This window comes from Mus caroli, chromosome 9 (assembly GCF_900094665.2).
Source record: "Mus caroli chromosome 9, CAROLI_EIJ_v1.1, whole genome shotgun sequence".
NCBI lineage: Eukaryota > Metazoa > Chordata > Mammalia > Rodentia > Muridae > Mus > Mus caroli.
In genome coordinates, this window is record NC_034578.1 from 75,544,470 (window position 1) to 75,563,335 (window position 18,866).

Sequence of the window (18,866 nt, forward strand, 5' to 3'; positions counted from 1 at the left end):
CTAATTTAATTAACCAAGTTTATCAGTGTGTGTGTGTGTGTGGTGTCCATTTCAGCTTCATTTCCTATGCCCTTACCTTATTATCACACTGCCTTTCCTGCAGCCTGATATGCGAACCCAGTATACGGTCTGGCAGATATACTAGTAATAATTAAAAACAGCTCATTTTATTTATTTATTTTTTTAAAAGAGGACCAGCCTCTTCTTCCTCTTCTTCTTCTTTTTTTTTTTTTAAAGATTTATTTATTTATTTAATGTGTGTGAGTACACTGTCACTGTCTTCAGACACACCAGAAGAGGGCACTGGATGCCCATTACAGATGGTTGTGAGCCACCATGTGGTTGCTGGGATTTGAACTCAGGACCTCTACAAGAGCAGTCAGTGCTTGTAACCACTGAGCCATCTCTCCAGCCCAACAGCTCATTTTATATGATCTTGGAACTGGTAACATTTCATGATTACCATACAAATATAAGTACTTTCTCTCACATAGAATGCTCGCACATTCAAATACCAAAGGCACTTTCAGTTTCCATGATAAATAAAAACACATTAATTATTGTTTGTTGTCTTCAGTTTCTGTGCCCGTGGTGGTCACTGAGAGCCCAGCTCTGCACCTCCCCTTTGGCAAACAGCGTGAAGAAAATGGCCCCAAACACGTTAATAGCAGCAGCGATACAGAAGACAGTCTGCCATTCCCTAATAGTGTTCTGGACAGGGAAGGAAGAGGCAAAGGAAAAAAAAAATGTTTGTATAAGAAGGTTGTAGTCAGAAGGCTGTGAGAACAGAAATATTCACTGATGTCTGTGCCTGGAGCAAAGCTGATACCCGACCGCAGGAGGACTGTGGAGCAATTCTTCAGTCCAGCACCGACTGACGATGAGGGGAACCAGTTCATGTAGACATGACAGAGACAGACAGAGCAGACTGACCACTCTGTTTCTATAAAAAGCTCAGACAACGCTAACGGCTGTTGCCCTCAGTGGTGAGGGGGGCATGGCAGGAAAAGAGAACAGCTTTGCTGAGGGGCAGTGTTCTGCTCCATGACAGGACAACAGCTGCCCACACATATCAATCAATGTCTTGAATATGTATTGAGCTGTCTCCCTAGGCTTTGTGAATTGTCCTAATGTCTCTCTTACAACTTGTCCCCAACTGTCTTTACAGAACCAAGTTCTCTCCCGTCTCCTTTCTTCCTCCCTTCCCTCTCTCTTTTCCCTGAGACCAGCTTTCACTACGCAGCCCAGTCTTTGCTTCTGAAGTGCTGGGTTACAGGCACGTGACACTGTGCCTGCTTTTTCACTTCTTTGTTTGCTTTAGGGATCCCATGTGTCCTGGGCTAGCCCTGATGACAGGTGTCCTGGGCTAGCCCTGATCTTGCTCTGGAGCTAACAATTCCTGTCCTCTCCCTTCTCTCTCCCATCTCCTGACTGCTGGGCCTATAGGCACACACTACTAGCTGGCTTAAGCTAGTACTCTTCACTTGGCCTACGGTAAGTCCTGCAGATGTTCACGATAACTCTGGCTGCTTTCAATTCACTCTCGCTCCAGTTTCTTGACACCTCACTCACCTGATGATTCAGTTCATGCAATTAGTATTTTATACTCTTTGTGTTTTTTGCTGCTGAGATTGAACCCAGAGCCTTGTGAGTGTTAGGCAAGCATTTTGCCACTGAGTCATGTTCCTGCCAACACATACACACTGTGTTTGGTGAAATATCATGACTGTTAAACACTTAGGCTCTAAGAGCAGGGGTTGTGGCACATGCCTTTAATTTCAGCTGTTTCAGGAGTTCTTTATGTTCCCAGGTACATTTTTAGTTTTCCTATTATTTTTTGTAACTAAGTCTTTAGATGAATAGATATATTTATTATTATTTTTTTTTAACAGGGTTTCTCTTTGTAGCCCTGGCTGTCCTGGAACTCACTCCCAGGCTGGGCTTGAACTCAGAGATCTGCTTGCCTTTGCCTCCTGAGTGCTGGGATTAAAGGTGCGAGCCACCATGGCCTGGTGACATTTAAAATTTTTGATAAAGTCAAAAAGTCTTAGCCTTTTTTTTTTTAAGTTAGGATTTTATTTTTCATTTTTAATTTGTGTCTATGTCTGAGTGTATACCATGTGTGTTCAGGTGCCTGAGAGGACAAGCGTTACACATGGTTGTGAGCCATCCATCATCTCTCTGGAGATGTTAGAACTGAACTCATCCTCTGTAAGAGCCGCTGGGTGCTCTTAACCTTGGAGCTAACTCTCCAGCCCCACTGTTCTCTTAAAGGTTTTATACTGCACTTCTGTTTGAGAGTGTGTGTGCGTGCAAGTATGTGGGCACGTATACTACAGTATATGTGTGGAGGTCCGAGGTCATGGGTCAGTTTTAGCCTTCCACCATGCCTGTGGGTCCTGGGCATTGGACTCAGGCGTTGGTGCCTCTACCCACTGAACCATCTTGATGAGCCAGCACTGTTTTTAGAGCCAGCCTGGTCAACGTACTGAGCTCTGGGCTGAAGATTTTCATTGAATTCTACCATCCTGCCTAACCCCCAAGGCGTGGTCTCTGAAAGAGTACACTTTTTTCTTTTCCTTCTCTTGTGCCGAGATTACGAGATACGAGATACCCTAACTGCTCCATTATGCCCAGTTTACTGCTGGGAATCAAACCCAGGGCTTCATCGATTCCAGCAAAGTGTTCTATTGTAGCAACTGAGCCACACCTCCTCCAGCCTGAACCCAGACGCATCTGCATCCACTAAGGCACGTCATTTTCCACTCACTGACTCACATTCCCACCCAGTAAAGCAGCAGCTCTCAACATAAACTTTATTTTACTTTATTTTTGTCACAAAGAATTTCATAAAAGCCAGGAGGGTTGGCTCAGTGCTAAGAACATTTACTGCTCCTGCGCAGCAAGCCCGGGTTTGGTTCCAGGACCTAGATAATAGCCGACAACAGCACTCATGTGTTGCTTAACTGTGTGTAACTATAGGTCCACAGAACCTGACACCTTCTTCTGGGTTTTTTGGGCACTGTATGTATTTTGTGTTTAGATATAACATCCAGGCAAAACATCCATATAAACATTAAAAAACACTCATAATTTTATCATTATAATAAGCTCAATTTGACACAGATGTGAAACTTCCAAATATTTTTAGTTTCAAAGCCAAATTTTTACTTACATCAGGGGTCAGACTTTTAGCAATGATGGGTCCCGTCATCCCGGGAATAGTGGCAAACGTGTTTGTGATGCCCAAGAGGATGCCAGCATACCTGGGAAGAGAATTTCACAGAGACCTGTGTCATAAGTTAGCTCCTTTACAGACAGATCCCTGTGTTGAGACATTCTGTCTCCACGAAATGACTTATGGAACCAGGATTTTATATTTTAGTAAAAACCTTGCATTTATATTTTCCTTTTCTTTACTTTTTCCCAAGACACAGTCTCTTTGTGTCTTGGAACTCAACTCTGTAAACCAGGCTGACCTCAGACTCAGAGAGATCTGCCTGCCTCTGCCTTAGTGCTGGGATTAAAGGTGTGCATCACCACTGTCTGCTTGTGGTTTGTAGTTATGATAAAGTCCAGGGGCACCAACGCCTGAGCAAAGAAATCAGCCTTGGAGGCAAGGTGGGTTGGTTCAGCCTAGGGCAGGCAGGTCAGTGGCAGAGCCTTTTGTAAGACTGCTTACACTCGGGGACTGCAGAGATGGCTCATCGGTTACCAGCACTGACTGCTCTTCCAGAGAGCCTGAGTTCAATTCCCAACAATGGTGGCTCACTACCACCTGTCATGAGATCTGATGCCCTCTTCTGGTGTGTCTGAAGACAGCTATACATATACTCATACATGAAATTAAAAAAAAAAGACTGCCTACACTGCTACACTGGGTTAGAAATAAAAACAAGTGAGCACAAAGGTCCATAAAACAGCACACACGGTGACACGGCTGCCATAAAACAGCACACACGGTGACACGGCTGCCATAAAACAGCACACACGGTAAAACGGCTGCAGATGGGATTCCTCTTGTTAGAGAACTTTTGTTTCGTGGATGTACCAGGAGCTTAAAAGTGAAAACACTTGTGTTAGAGCATGGTGTGGCATAGGGGAGGGGGGTGCAGTGTGGCAGCAGTGCTGGGGCGGGGGGTGGCCCACAGTCAGGCAGTGTGGCCCGGTGAGGCACACCTTTAACCCCAGCAATAGCGAGGTGAAGAGAGAGGAAGATCAGGAGGATCAAGCCTTGGCTATGTATCAAGTTTGAGGTTAGCCTGGGCTGCCTGCCATCCTACTTCAAAACCCAGAAAGGAACAGATTATAGGCTGGGGGTGTAGTTCAGTAGCAGAGCCCTTGTCCAGTGTGCTTGAGGTTCTGTGTTTCAGTCTTTAGCATCGAAACAAAGCTACTTCCTGGTGACAAAGCTCAATTTAAAAAATGTTAAATTTATAGATATTTTATTTGTGTGTGTGTGTGTGCGCGTGCGCGCGCGCGCAAGTGCCACAGCATGCTAGCTGAGGTCAGAAGACAACTTTGGGACTTGGTTCTCTGTTTCCACCACGTGTGTTTCAGGGCTCAAATTCAGGTCACCACGCTATGGCAGCTTATTTACCCACAGAATTATTTCTTCTCTCTCTCTCCTTCCTTCCTTCCTTCTTTCTTTTCTTTCTTTCTTTCTTTCTTTCTTTCTTTCTTTCTTTTTTTTTTTTTTTTTTTGAGACAGGGTTTCTCTATGTAGTACTGGCTATGTGGAACTTGCTCTATAGACCACCAAGCTGGCCTCAAACTCACAGAGACCCGCCTGCTCTGCCTCCTGAGTGCTGGGATTAAAGCCATGCAACATCACCGCCCAGTGCTACAGAACGATTTCAACAGTCCTCTAAATTAAAAAATTTGAAAATTATATAGACAAGAAAAAAAATTAAGAAAGTAAAAGTCTATAATTCTTTCACTTAGAGATAATCATCTAATTAGCACCTTGGTAAATATACTCATTACTGGTGTATGCTTATATTGCCAAACATGTAATTAGACATGAGATCATATTAAATATACAATTTCACAACTCACTTGTTTCACTAATTACATATTTGCTGACATGCAAATCTTCACACATTGTCCTGGTACACAGGTAGGTCTACTTTGTACTTGTGGCAGAAAGACTTTTCTTAATAAGCTGGGGAAAGGTTTCTCAAGTGCACGGATTTATTTTAAGGGTAAATCTTAGGGAATCAGATATTTTTTATTGTTGTTTTTCCTGTTTTCAAAAAAATTTCCATTGATTGATTGATTGACTTTACATCCTGATTGCAGTCCTCCCTCCCAGTCCTCCCTCTAGTCCTCCCCCTCACACAGCCCCTCCCCTGGAATCAGATATATATATAATATATATATATATATTATCAATGCTTTGATACAAATCACACTTGGAAGGCAGAGGCAGGAGGAGCTCTGTGAGTTCGAGGCTAGCCTGGTCTACATAGCAAATTCCAGGATTCTGTCTCAAAATAAAACCAAAACAACCCAAAACCAACTGAGTTCTGTTGTTTAATATGCCGTAACTTATTTAAGAAACACAAGGACTGAAGAAGGCTCCCATGACGAGGCCTTCATGGATTCCATCCTATGAAGAACAAAGGCTTAGACAAAGATGCCTGCTAGCTCCACCATTGTGAGACGTGTCCCTGGACCAGCGGACAGCAGACTTTATTGTCTTCAGGTTCTCATGGACAGGGCTGTTCCCTTACATGTCACCAGATTTTTTTCTTAAAAGGATTTATTGTTTTATGTATACAGTCTCTTTGTCTGCATGTTTGCCTGCAGACCAGAAGAGAGCGTCAGAGTACGAGCTGCTATGTGGATTTAAAAGGATTTATTGTTTTATGTATACAGTCTCTTTGCCTGCAGACCAGAAGAGAGCGTCAGAGTACGAGCTGCTATGTGGATGCTGGGAATTGAGCTCACAAGCTCTGGAAGAGTAGCCAGTGCTCTTAACTGCTGAGTTCTCTACCTCTTACTCCACCAGATCTACTTTAAAAAAACCCAAAAAACCCTTTCAAGTGACCCAGTCGATCTAGCTCAGTTGATACAGAGCTTAGCTGGCATGCAGGAAGCACTGGGTTTCATCACTAGGACCTCATAAAGCTGAGGATGGGCTAATGAGGTCAAGCACCACCATGACAAAGATGACCACCACATAGCATACATATGAAAAACATAGACTCCATCAGTACATATAAGTCACTGAATTTTCTCAAAGTGAAACCATGCATCTAGTACTTCATCAAGAAACAGTTTACTGCTATAAACATTTTTTACTATTATTATTTTGAGCAGAGCAAATGTAATTATTTTAAAATATATATTTTTAATTTATGCATATGAGCTTGTATGAGTTTATATGTTCCACATGTATACAGGTGTCTGATGTGGGACAGAGTGTCTTGATTCCCCTGGAACTAGTTCCAGCTGGTTGTGAGCCTTCTGATGTGGGTGATGGGAACTGAATCTGGGTTTGATGTAAGAGCAATAAGTGTTCTTAACCACGAAGCTACCTCTGCATCTGGAAAAGTGAGGGAGACTTATGGAAATAGTTCCAGGGATAGGCTATTATTAAATTCTTTTTAAAAAGTTCTATTTTGTATGAATGTTTTGCCTCCACGTGTCTACCACGTGTCCTTGTAGGTCAGAGGCAGCTGTGAGACTCCTGGAATGTAGCTATAGACTCTTCTTTGAACCGAACCCAGGTCCTTTGCAGAACAAGCATTCTTTTTTTTTTTTTTTTTAAGATATTTATTTATTTTATGTATATGAGTACACTGTTGTTGTTTTCAGGCACCAGAAGAGGGCATCAGATCCCATTACAGATGGTTGTGAGCCACCATATGGTTGCTGGGAATTAGACTCAGGATACCTGGAAGAGCAGTCAGTGCTCTTAACCACTGAGCCACCTCTCCAACCCCCAGAACAAGCATTCTTTTTTTTTTTTTTTTGGTTTTTCGAGGGAGGGTTTCTCTGTGTAGCCTTGGCTGTTCTGGAACTCACACTATAGACCAGGCTGGCCTCGAACTCAGAAATCTGCCTACCTTTGCCTCCCGAGTGCTGGGATTAAAGGCGTGCACCACTACGCCCGGCCAGAACAAGCATTCTTAACCACTTAACCAGGTCTCTAGCCCTCTCATTATTAAATTCGGAGGCAGATCAGGCTGGCCCGGAACTCTCTATTCCTGTTTCTGCCTCCTGAGTTCTGGGATTACAGGTACACCCAGTCATAAATTTCTCTTTGAGGCAAAGTTTTAATACAGATTTAAGCCCAAGAGAGGAGAAAGAGTCACTCAGAGAAGATAGTTCATACCTAAGAGTGGGCATAGATGTTGCAAGAGGGTCAGTTACAAACTTTCAGAGACAGGGTTTCCTGAGCCACAGGCTGGCCTTGAACCTCACCAAGTAGCTAAAGATGGCCTTAAACTCTTAATTTTTTAAAAAATATTTTAAAATTATGTATACGTGTGTGTGAGAGAGAGACTAGAAGAGGGTATCAGATCACCCTCTTCAAGGAATCATTGGCAATTGTGAGTCACCTGATGTGGGTATTAGGACTTCAACTTGGGTCACCTGTAAGAGCAGCACATGTTCTTAACTGCTGAGCCATTTCTTCAGTCCTCACCTTGAACTCGCCTTTTAAAGATTTTTTTTTTTAAAAGATTTATTTATTTATTATATGTAAGTACACTGTAGCTGTCTTCAGACACTCCAGGAGAGGGCGCCAGATCTCGTTACGGATGGTTGTTAGCCACCATGTGGTTGCTGGGATTTGAACTCTGGACCTTTGGAAGAGCAGTCGGGTGCTCTTACCCACTGAGCCATCTCACCAGCCCCTTAAAGATTTTTATTTGTGTAGTGTATGTGTTTGTGTGAGTGTGTGTGGGTTCAGAGGTTGTCAGGTTCCCTGGAACTAGATTACAGGCGGTTGTGAGCTGTCCGCCGACATGGATGCTGGCAACCAAACTCAGACCCCCGGGAAGAGCAGCCAGAGCTGTGTTCGTACGCAGATCCTCTGCAGAGCCGCCTTTCCAGCTGCCTGCCTCTCCCTTAAAATTTTGCCTCTTCTGCTTCTCTGTCTCAAATCCTGGGATTATAGATGTGTGTTACAGCTGCTACAAACATTTCAAGATGGTTGGCCTACCTTTTAGACTGTATGTACTTTAATGTACGTAGCTAGGCTATTCCTTTCCTAGTGAGAAGCCTACAGGGATAGTTTAACATTTATCTCAAAAAGGCTGTAATGGCTCAGTATGATGGTGCCCGCCTGCAATCCTAGCACTTGGGAGGTGGAGACCGGAGATCAGAAGTGTGGGCAATTCTTGGTGACATTTTGTGTTCAGGGCCAGCCTAGATTACAGATGCTAACTAACTACCTAAAGAAGAGGAAGAACAGCTGAGCTGCCTGTGTGTCGAGCCTTACTCCCAAGAATGGCACACCCATACCTTCAGACCCCCAGTGTGCTCACTCTAGGTGCTTACATCTGCTACAGCGTTCCTGTTACTTCACTATTCATCTTGCCACCCACACTCCCTGCACCCTACCACTCATTCAGCCTCTCTTCTGGGAAGGGAAGTCTTCTCTGTGCTGCTCCAGCAGTTGTCACAGAATCTTCACTGTCATCCGGGTTAGCAAGACAGGTAACCGTCCTGGATTTCCAGCTTGCTGACTCTGAGCGCACGCTCTCAATGCCAACTCAGGCTTCACTTTCCCCTCTTCTGTCCACTGCCTTTGCATGGCACCTTGCCTGAGTCAATGCTATCTCAGGCTAGCCATGCCTGGACCATTGGCTCATGCCCACCATGGGAGTCTAGTTCCACAAAGGGTAGTGCCTCTCTTACACATGTGATCCAAAGTTGCCAATTTCAGATCAGGAATTTTGTACAGGTGGAACCAAGTGTAACATTTTGGATTACATACCAGGTTGCTGACTTACTACAAACTGTTGTATGAACCAGTTCATTCTATAAACTATTCTCTCTCTTTACTGAGGTGCTATGTGTGTCTTTTAAAACTCTAGTTTTTACAGATTACCCTGATGATGTATCATTTAATATAATTAATTCTATGTCCCTCCGAAGCACAGGGTCGGATCTAGAGTCTGGATTTTAGAGCTCCTGATTTAGATTGATGCCTTGTTAAAGGACTAAAGAAAGGTGGAGGGTTTCAGCTGACTGCAGCTTCCAAAACGGCCTTGTAAGCGGATCCTCCTGATGTTCACCCAGACACCTGCAAAGTCCTGGCCCAAATGAAAGAAATGTTTCCGGCTTTCATGCAGTCCTACTGTGAGATGCTGCAACTTCTACTAGGACCCTTGACATCTGGCATCTAGGTTGTCAGCTACTGATCTGAAATTGTTTTCTCATTTTAAAAGACCCCTAAGTAATAATAATAACAATAATAATAATAATAGTGATAATAAATAAATAATTCTGCGGTGCCTGTTTCAGCCATCTACAAACATCCATATTTTTATACTTGAAGCCCATATACAAACCATATAATAAGCAAGCCAAGATCTTTTTGGCTCCTTCCCCTCAGAGAGTACAGCTTAAATTAACCAAGCTTGGCAGGACCTCTCTCCTTCTCTTTTTTTAAACCATTAGCACCTTGGCAGGAGGAGGAACCAGCTGCAACGTTGCCAGGACTTTCTACCGACAGATCCTAAGTACAGACGGATGCTGTGAAATACTAAATGTCAGCACCAAGACGCCCATTCAAGTATTTATATTCCCCTTGGTCAGGAAGTGCCATTGAAGACGGACGCCTACAGATGAGAAAACACGCTGCACAGATTCAGTCAGTATTTTCTGGTACTGGAGTGTGGGTTGCCGGTGGATATAACAACTGAAACATCTATAGGTTCCAGGCACCATAACAAACCATAGGTAAACCGTGGCTTTACCCACAGTGGTGCATACCTGTAATCCCAGCAAGAGGATGTTGAGGTGGGAGATTGATACAAGTTTGAGGCTAGTCTGTTTTAAAATTAAACAAAAAAAAATCTTAATTTCAATTTATGGAAGGGCTTGGAAAATGCCACACACATATTTCATGTTAATAGTAATATTGACTGTCCATTGGAAAAACTAAAAGGGGTTTTTAAGTACTTTCCATATCTCATCTAATAGTAAGATCAGTTCTGTGAAGACTAACGAGATGGCTCAGTGGGGAAAAGCTGGGCTGTTGTGAGGATGAGAATTAGAATCTTAAGCTGGGCGTGGTGGCGCACGCCTTTAATCCCAGCACTCAGGAGGCAGAGGCAGGCGGATTTCTGAGTTCGAGGCCAGCCTGGTCTACAAAGTGAGTTCCAGGACAGCCAGGGCTATACAGAGAAACCCTGTTTCGAAAAACCAAAAAGAATTAGAATCTTAGTGCCTGTGAGATAAGACACGCAAGGCATCCCTGAAAGTGCTTATAAGCCCAGCTATACAGCAAATGGATCAAGCAAGACTGTTGGGGTTTGCTGGCTCCAGCCTAGCTAAGACTTGAGCTCAAGGCTCCAAAGGTCCAGGAAGAGGACCAGTGCTCTGGCGCTCTCTTCTGGTCTCTGGATGCACACAGGCTCATGAGCTGTGGCTTTGCTGCAAGGATCCTGAGCATCCTTAGCACCTTCATAGAGGAGTGCAGAAGAACTGGATATGATTATTTTCTTCTTCCTTCTCTTATGGCTAAGGGATAGTGTGTGTGTGTGTAAAATATCACTGGCTTTCTTTTGTGAGCATATTAACATGTTTGGGTTAGGTTTCTTTTATCTTAAAACAAGACAAAACAAAAAGCCAAAAATTTTTTTTCACAATGTGTCCCAGAACTAGATGGAATATGAAGTTGATTTGTTTAAACCTCTTTTGTTATGACATACCAAGACACCAATTTCTTTTTGCCTCTCCTACAAATTCCTCTGTCTAGACTACTAGCCCTTTCCCCTGTTTTGTGGTGCTGGGAACCAACATCCCTAGGACTCATTCGTGGTGAGGAAAACGTTCTACCACGTAACTATATTCTCAACTCCTAGACACACTCTTCTCTCTCTCCTCCCCTCCCTCCCTCCCTTTCTTTCTTTCCCCTTTGAGACAGGGTTTCTCTGTGTAGCCCTGGCTGTCCTGGAACTCACTCTGTAGACTAGGCTGACCGTGAACTCAGAAATCCACCTGCCTCTGCCCCCTGAGTGCTGGGATTAAAGGTGTGTGCCACCAAACCCAGCTGATCCACTGATTCTTTAGCTTGGCTAATTTCTTTGCACTGTTTCTTCAGACTTTGGTGTTATTTAAATGTCTCAGCCATAGTTTTTTTTTTTTGCTTTTATGAAACAGGCTACACTGTGTAGGCCAGGCTGGCTTCAACCTGTCATCCTGTGGAATACCAGGACTATGGACATGTTCTACTCAGCCTGGAACAAAACCAGGTTGCTTTACTTGCATGGTTTTCTTGTCTCCCACCGTTGAGTAGGCTGCGTCTGTTAGGGCTTGTACCAACGGATATTTAGTATTTGTTGAAAAAGAATTATACTACACTACAACTGCTTAATTTTAAAGTAGTTCATTCCTGTCTTTGACTAATCTCAGAAGCAGGCACCGAATCTTTTCCTAGAGTCCTGTGGGGTTCTAAATGCTGAGTATATAAACTTCAGAACTGTTTGCTGAGGGGGTGGGAAGACAGATTTTGACTAGTGCCTCAGACTTGAATGTGTGCGAGACTCACCCAGGGATCTCCAAGTGGGGATTCTTGGTAGTATGTCCGTGGTGCAGCCCAAGACTTTACATTGCTCATCAGCTCTCAGCTGATGCCCCCGGTGTGCACAGCATACTGAACGGGCGGGCTACTCAAAACCCTTCCAACTTTTCACTAGGATCCCGCAAGATACGTAATCGAAAACATGTTTCATCTGCAAGGTTTTCTTTATTCTTTCTTTCTTCTTTCTTTCTTTCTTTCTTTCTTTCTTTCTTTCTTTCTTTCTTTCTTTCTTTCTTTTGTTTTTTTTGTTTTTTGTTTTTTGTTTTTTTTTTTTGGTTTTTTCAAGACAGGGTTTCTCTGTATAGCTCTGGCTGTCCTGGAACTCACTTTGTAGACCAGGCTGGCCTCGAACTCAGAAATCTGCCTGTCTCTGCCTCCCAAGTGCTGTGATCAGAGGCGTGCGCCACCACTGCCCGGCTGCAATGTTTTCTAATTCTTTTTCTTTTGGTTTAAGGGGCAGCATTAATCTTTGTGTTTCACTTTATTGTCTGCAGTGCTAGAGGCTAACCTCCCCCCTCCCCCATGGCAGCATTACACATATTCAGTAAGTTCTCTATCACTGAGCCATGGCTCCAGACCCTCACTGTTTATCTCCTTGAATCTGTTTAGGTTATCAGGCTTGGTTATGACTCCATAAATGTTAACATTTCCTCCGCCTTGAAACTGGTCAAGAACACCTACCTACCTCACTAGACTGTTTTCAGGATAAACAAATGTTTGTACAAGTGACTACTAAGCTATTAAGTACTAGACAATGGCATTTATACATAAGTAGCACAGCAATTGACAACTGGAAAAATCAATAGCTCTACTCTTTGTCACTTTATTATTTGAGACAGGGCTCTCTCATTGCCTAGGCAACCGTGAACTCACTAGGTACGTAGCCAGGGATGCCCTAGTTACTATGAAGCTCTTTGTTAATAAAATTGGCATCTATGTTCCTGTTCCAATGGAACAGCTTTTAGTGCCTCAACTCTTTCAGCTTGGAAGTGTTTCCCCTGACCCCTTCTGTCCCCCCCCCCCCCCCCCCCCCCCCCCCCCCCCCCCCCCCCCCCCCCCCCCCCCCCCCCCCCCCCCCCCCGCCAGACACGATTTCACTGTGGAGCCCTGGCTGTCCTCGAACTCACTCTGTAAATCAGGCTGGCCTCAAACTCAAGAGATCCACCTGCCTCTGCCTCCCAGTCCTGAGATTAAAGGTGTGTATCACCACTGTCTGGCAAAGTGTTTATGATTACAATTATGTTTATATCTTTCAAATTATCACTAAATTCAACCAAATTTCCTTGCAATTAACTTTCACTATTAAACTCCTTTAGTTCACCCCTTATCGATATGTATATTCAACACAGCTCCTAGTTTGTAAAGTTCAATGAACTCTTCCTTTACATTTTACAGCTATTTTAAGGTTGCTGGTATATAGTAAATCCTCCCAACATTATGTATATCTTTTGTGACTAAAACCAACAGGCAGGTGTTGAAATTAGAGATGTGATCTCCCACACTCCGCTGCTGTTCTGTGATCTGTTTCTGCTGGGAATGGTCCTATGTGGAGCTCTAAGGCCGTCTAGTTGGAAGGAGCTTACCCCCTTATTAAGAAGATTAAATTAGGGGGCTGGAGAGATGGCTCAATGGTTAAGAGCACTGACTGTTCTTCCGAAGGTTCTGAGTTCAAATCCCAGCAACCACATGATGGCTCACAACCACCCATAATGAGATTTGATGCCCTCTTCTGGGGTGTCTGAAGACAGCTACACTGTACTTACATATAATAAATAAATCTTTAAAGAAAAAAAAAGAATTATTCTCTTCTTCAGCAGTGGGGCTTGATCTCAGGACTTCATATGCATAGGGGACTGCTCTATTAGCTGAACTCCAGGATGAAACCCCAATCTTGATGCATATCTTTTTTTGGTTTTTCGAGACAGTGTTTCTCTGTGTAGTCCTGGCTGTCCTAGAACTCACTCTGTAGACCAGGCTGGCCTTGAACTCAGAAATTCGCCTGCCTCTGCCTCCCAAGTGTGTGCCACCACTGCACGGCTTGTTTCATATTATTGTATTTTTTTTCATATGAGCAGATTAATTTCAAAGGTCTGTTCAGATTCTTTCCTTAATCAATATGTAGCCTAGGCCGGCTTTGAACTTTCTGTGATCCTCCTGCCTCAGCCTCCATGATGTCAGGATTATAGAAGTATGCCACCAGACCTAGTAAGGCCTGGTCAGGATCTCTCTGAGAGCTGTGGACAAGGGCTTGTCTTAGTGTGTTCACAGGACTCAGAGGGCTCTAACATCTGGTTAGGTGCTAGTCTGGGATATTTCAAAGGTTAAAAAAAAAAAACAAAAACCAAAAAACCTACTTCGCAATTTCTCCTAAATTAAATAGATATCCATTACTTCTTATAAGTTAAGTTCCCCAAATCTTCCGAGGAGAGGTGCTCAGTCTAGTCCCTCTTTATCCTAGCTGGAAAAACAGAGCTCCATGGCTCAGAGAATGTTTCCAGAGAGGAAGATATAAAAACCTGTCTGGGCTTGAAGTAAGAATTTTAGGTCCAGATTATGGATTATGGATTATGGATCTAGCATTAGTTAGCTGTGTGGTGGAAGACACTTAATTCCCCTGAACTTGAGTTTCTATATAGTAAGTCAAGAGCCCCCGCCCACCTCACTGGACCTCTGAGGACAAACAAGAGGATGTTTATGTAAGAGACTGGAAGCAGCCGCGTACTGGACACCCGTGTTCACAGACAGGTAACGTGCTAAATGCCAACTGGGCAAGACAATGGCTCCACTCTTTTATAATTGTTGGTTTGTTTGTTTTTTGAGACAGGGTCTCTTATGGGTGCCGCTGGCCTTGAGCTGCAGCCAAGGCTGAGCCTGGCATTTTGTTCCTCCTGCCTCCACTTCCTTGATTCATAAAGGAAAAAAAAAATATATATATACACACACATATATATATGTATATAATTTTACCCTAAAGCGTCCATCTTGCTGGCTCCATTTTATTTGTCTGTTTATTTGATACATGGTCTCTTCTGTCCTAGACTGGCCCTGAACTCCTGATTCTCCTGTTTTCATCTTCCAAATTCTGGAGATGCAGGTGAGTGCTGCAGCGCTCAGCTTATGTAGTATTGGTGACTGAATCCATAGCTTCCTGACTGCTAGACCAGCATCCTACCAAGCTGAACTGAGGTCTCAGCTTTGTCTCTGACAAAGATGGCTCTGTTACTCATCTGTGCGGTAAGGCAACCTAGGTGCCAGGCTTGGTGACTGTTCTGAGGATGGGCTATCACAGTGCCTATTCTAGCTGGGACAGACCCACGTCAGCCACACTTCTGTGTGCAGGAGAACCCTATGGTGGCAGTTCATGGTTTGAAAATTTACTGGCTGTGTAAACTGAAATCCAGCAAAAATTCCTCTAGCAGTCAAAGTCACGGAAAGCAGAACTAAGAATGGTGGCTGCCAGGATGTGGGAACGGGAAAAGTGGCATTAGCGCTGGTTTAAGGGACACAGAATTCCAACTGCAGAGATGTAAAAGCTGAGAGACTGCAGGTGGTAATGGCTGCAAACAGTAGCGTGTTTTACGTTATCTATGTTTTATTATGACTGTAAGAAACGAAAATCGCAGCCATTCCCAGCAAACCTCTGTATCTGTACTCACGAAGGAGCGATATCCAGATGGTTGATGCTAAATCCAGAAGAGGCGAAGCCTCCCAGCGTCGTGGATATGGTTAGGAACGCAACGGCCAAGGAATAGTCACAGCCTATAAATCCAGCCGCGACTAGGAAAACCGCAGGGCCAACCATTCCTGGAGTTACAAAGTTGTAGGAGAAAAAGAAGCGCCATTACGGTAGTTGCTCAGTTTAAAAGTGCATAACCCTGAACTGGACAGTGCTGCCACCTACTGTACAAACACGGAACTGCCTGGAAGACCGAAGCGTCTTCATTGCATCACTAGAAAGCCTGGCAGGAAATACAGGATACAACTCCTGTAATAAGAAAAGGAAACCCTCCCCCTGCCGTGCTATTCAATCTGCATGTGATGAGAACTCAGCCTACATCTACAGAGCTGACCACCAAAGACAGAAAGACTGGAAAACAGGGCGGAAGGGAGAAGCAACAGCTGATGCACACTGCGACTAAAATTCATATCATCAAAGTAAACAAATTATACAATAAACTCCACTGGAGGCTGGAGAGAGGTCTCAGTGGCTAAGAGTGCTTCCTGCTCTTCCAGAGGACCTAAGTTTGGTTCCTAGCACTCAGGTTGGGTGGCTCACAACCATCTGTAACTCCCAGCTCCAGGGTGATCCAGTGGCTTCTGCAGTGGCACACACACACACACACGCACATGCACACACATGCACACGCACACACACACACGCACACATGCACGCACACACGCGCGCACACACACGCAGATAGACACACAAATAGTACACAAATAATAAACTTTGTTGGATGTAGTTAGAAATCAGATCCATCTTGGTTCTAGGAGTTGGTAACAAAATGCATACTATTACACACAGCAGGTCCACGGAAGAAAACATATCAGATTGAACCCAAAGAGAAATGATTTCCTTTACAGATGACCAAAGTCAGAGCAGTATTGGACAGGATGGGATGGGAACTCCTGTAGTGGGTGCTCGGCAGGTGTTTGAAGACTTTACCTGGAATGGGTCTTTTCATCATATAGTTTAAAAAAAAAGGTTTATTTTATGTGTATGGGTGTTTTACTTGCATGTAAGCCTGTGCACACATGCATGTCTAGTGCCTGTGCAGCTAGAGGGGGACATCAGATCCCAAGCAGCTGTAGTTACAGACAGCTGTGAGCTGCCGTGTGGGTGCTGGGCACTGAACCTGTGTTCTCAGTAACAGCAGCCAGTTCTCTGGGTCCCAAATCTACATTTATCTGAATTTCTGATGCTCCTGGCTCTACTTCTCAAGGGCTGGGATCACCAGGCCTGCCTCTCAATTTCTTTTTCTTCTTGGAGATGGAGTCTCATTATGTTACCCTGGCTTCAAATTCCAGGTCTCAAATGATTCTCTGGCCTCAGCTTCCCCAGCATCGGGACTACAGTATGTACTACACTGACTGGCTATCAAAAAGGCAAAGGTCGCTGCGGAGGAGATAAAGGTGGGCCTGAGGTTGAGAGGACCACAATGACCAATGATTTACTCAGTCCTGCTGACATAATGAAGCCTCCTGAGCATCTCAAAAGGAAAAGGTTTGGCTTGGGTGTAGTGGTCCAGGTCTGTAATCCCAGCTCTCGACAGTCGGAGCAGGAAAGGGGTGAGTTTTGAGGCCAAACCCAGGTAGCATAGCATGGGGAATCTGTCTTGGAGACAAGCAACTGAGCTACCGAGTAGCCATGCTTGTAACTCAGTCACTCAGGGCAGTGAGGCAGGAGGATGACTTTGGGTTCCAGGCTGCCTAAGCTATACAGCAAGTTCCCCAGCAGCCTGGCCACATGGTCAGATTTTGTGACAACAAACCCACCAACCAATAACCAACTAATAGGGCTGGTGAGATGGCTCAGTGGGTAAGAGCACCCGACTGCTCTTCCGAAGGTCAGGAGTTCAAATCCCAGCAACCACATGGTGGCTCACAACCATCCGTAACGAGACCTGGCGCCCTCTTCTGGAGTGTCTGAAGACAGCTACAGTGTACTTACATATAATAAATAAATAAATCTTTAAAAAAAAAAATAACCAACTAACAACACAACCAGAGGATGTGGATGAGCTCTAGGTGAGCTTGCGAGCAGCACAGCTCCTCGTGGTGTCTCTGGCAGATGGGGAACCTCTGGAGGGAGGTGGCTCCATTGCCCTTTCTATAGACCTTGCCCGAAGGATTTTTCTATCTGGCTATTTCTCTGTTCCCCCTGTAACATCCTCTATAATAAATGAACAGTCAGAAATAAAGTCTGTGCCCTGAGTTCTGTGAGTCAGTCTAGCAAATTAACTGAGCCCAAGGACAGGCCACGGGAAGAGGGCAGTCTTGTGAGACTTAGCTGTTTCACATAGCTTGTATGCTGCAAAGCTGGTTGTGTGTGGGAAAACCTCCCATTTTCATGATCAGAGACAAAGGGGTTTAGAGTGTTATGTGTACAACTGGGAAACAAAAGAAAACTTGGTTTATCTCACTTACCTACGAGGCTAAAAATTCTCCGAACGCTTATAGTTGAAAAGTTCCACTTGACCCTTAAATAGTCAGCGGCTTGACCACAGAGGATCATGCATAACCAACAGCCAAAATAAGGCAATGCAGATAAAAACCCATTCTGGAAGAGGGAAGGAGACCCAGGATTAATTATGATAGAACATAGGAGTCTTAGTCAACCCTGACTTCTTGAAAATAGCAGACCTAGTGGAGCAATGTGGCGATGTCCACATATGACACATATATGATTAGCATCAGCTGCAATCATGGCACTCAGTCCGACTCATCCCTGTGACAGCAGCCTCATGGGAAACATACCACCTGCTCCAGGTCCTCCTGGGTGTTACCTTTGTTTGTTTGTTTGTTTGTCTTTGTTTTTCAAGACAGGGTTTCTCTGTGTAGCTCTGTCTGTCCTGGACCTCACTCTGAAGACCAGGCTGGCCTCAAACTCACAGAGACCCACCTGCCTCCTGAGTGCTGGGATTAAAGGAATGCGCCACCACATCTAGCTACTTTAAAGTTTTTTTTTTAAAGATTTATGTATTTACTATATGTAAGTACACTGTAGCTGTCTTCAGACAAACCAGAAGAGGGCGTCAGATCTCATTACAGATGGCTGTGAGCCACCATGTGGTTGCTGGGAATTGAACTCAGGATCTTTGGAAGAGCAGTCAGTGCTCTTACCTGCTGAGCCATCTCGCCAGCCCTACTTTAAAGTTTTAAAATACAATTTTACACACAAACTTCTCAGAATCAGCCCTACTGTGAGCAAAGGACAGCTCATGTGTTTCATGAATACGCTGACTTTTAAGGAAAAGAGAGTCAGTTTGAACAACTGCATTTCTATTCAGCTACAGATTTATTTTCCAATCCTATCCTCACTCAGTGAGATAGGGTCTCAGGGTGTCTCTCTCTCTCTCTCTCTCTCTCTCTCTCTCTCTCT

The 18,866-nt window shown here is 44.2% G+C and overlaps 1 protein-coding gene across 1 annotated transcript in view; it reads right to left on the minus strand.

Moving 5' to 3' along the window:
* Window positions 1-346: 346 nt before the first annotated feature.
* Window positions 347-18,866, minus strand: part of Slc17a5 (solute carrier family 17 member 5) — a 42,438-nt gene continuing 23,918 nt past the window's right edge. The window contains exons 8-11 of the mRNA XM_021172448.2: window positions 17,912-18,044; window positions 15,421-15,568; window positions 3,176-3,266; window positions 347-711 (exon numbers count right to left, since the gene is read on the minus strand). Of these exons, the coding sequence (XP_021028107.1) occupies window positions 574-711; window positions 3,176-3,266; window positions 15,421-15,568; window positions 17,912-18,044 (510 nt within the window). The 3' untranslated portion in view covers window positions 347-573. The remainder of the gene's footprint in view (window positions 712-3,175; window positions 3,267-15,420; window positions 15,569-17,911; window positions 18,045-18,866) is intronic.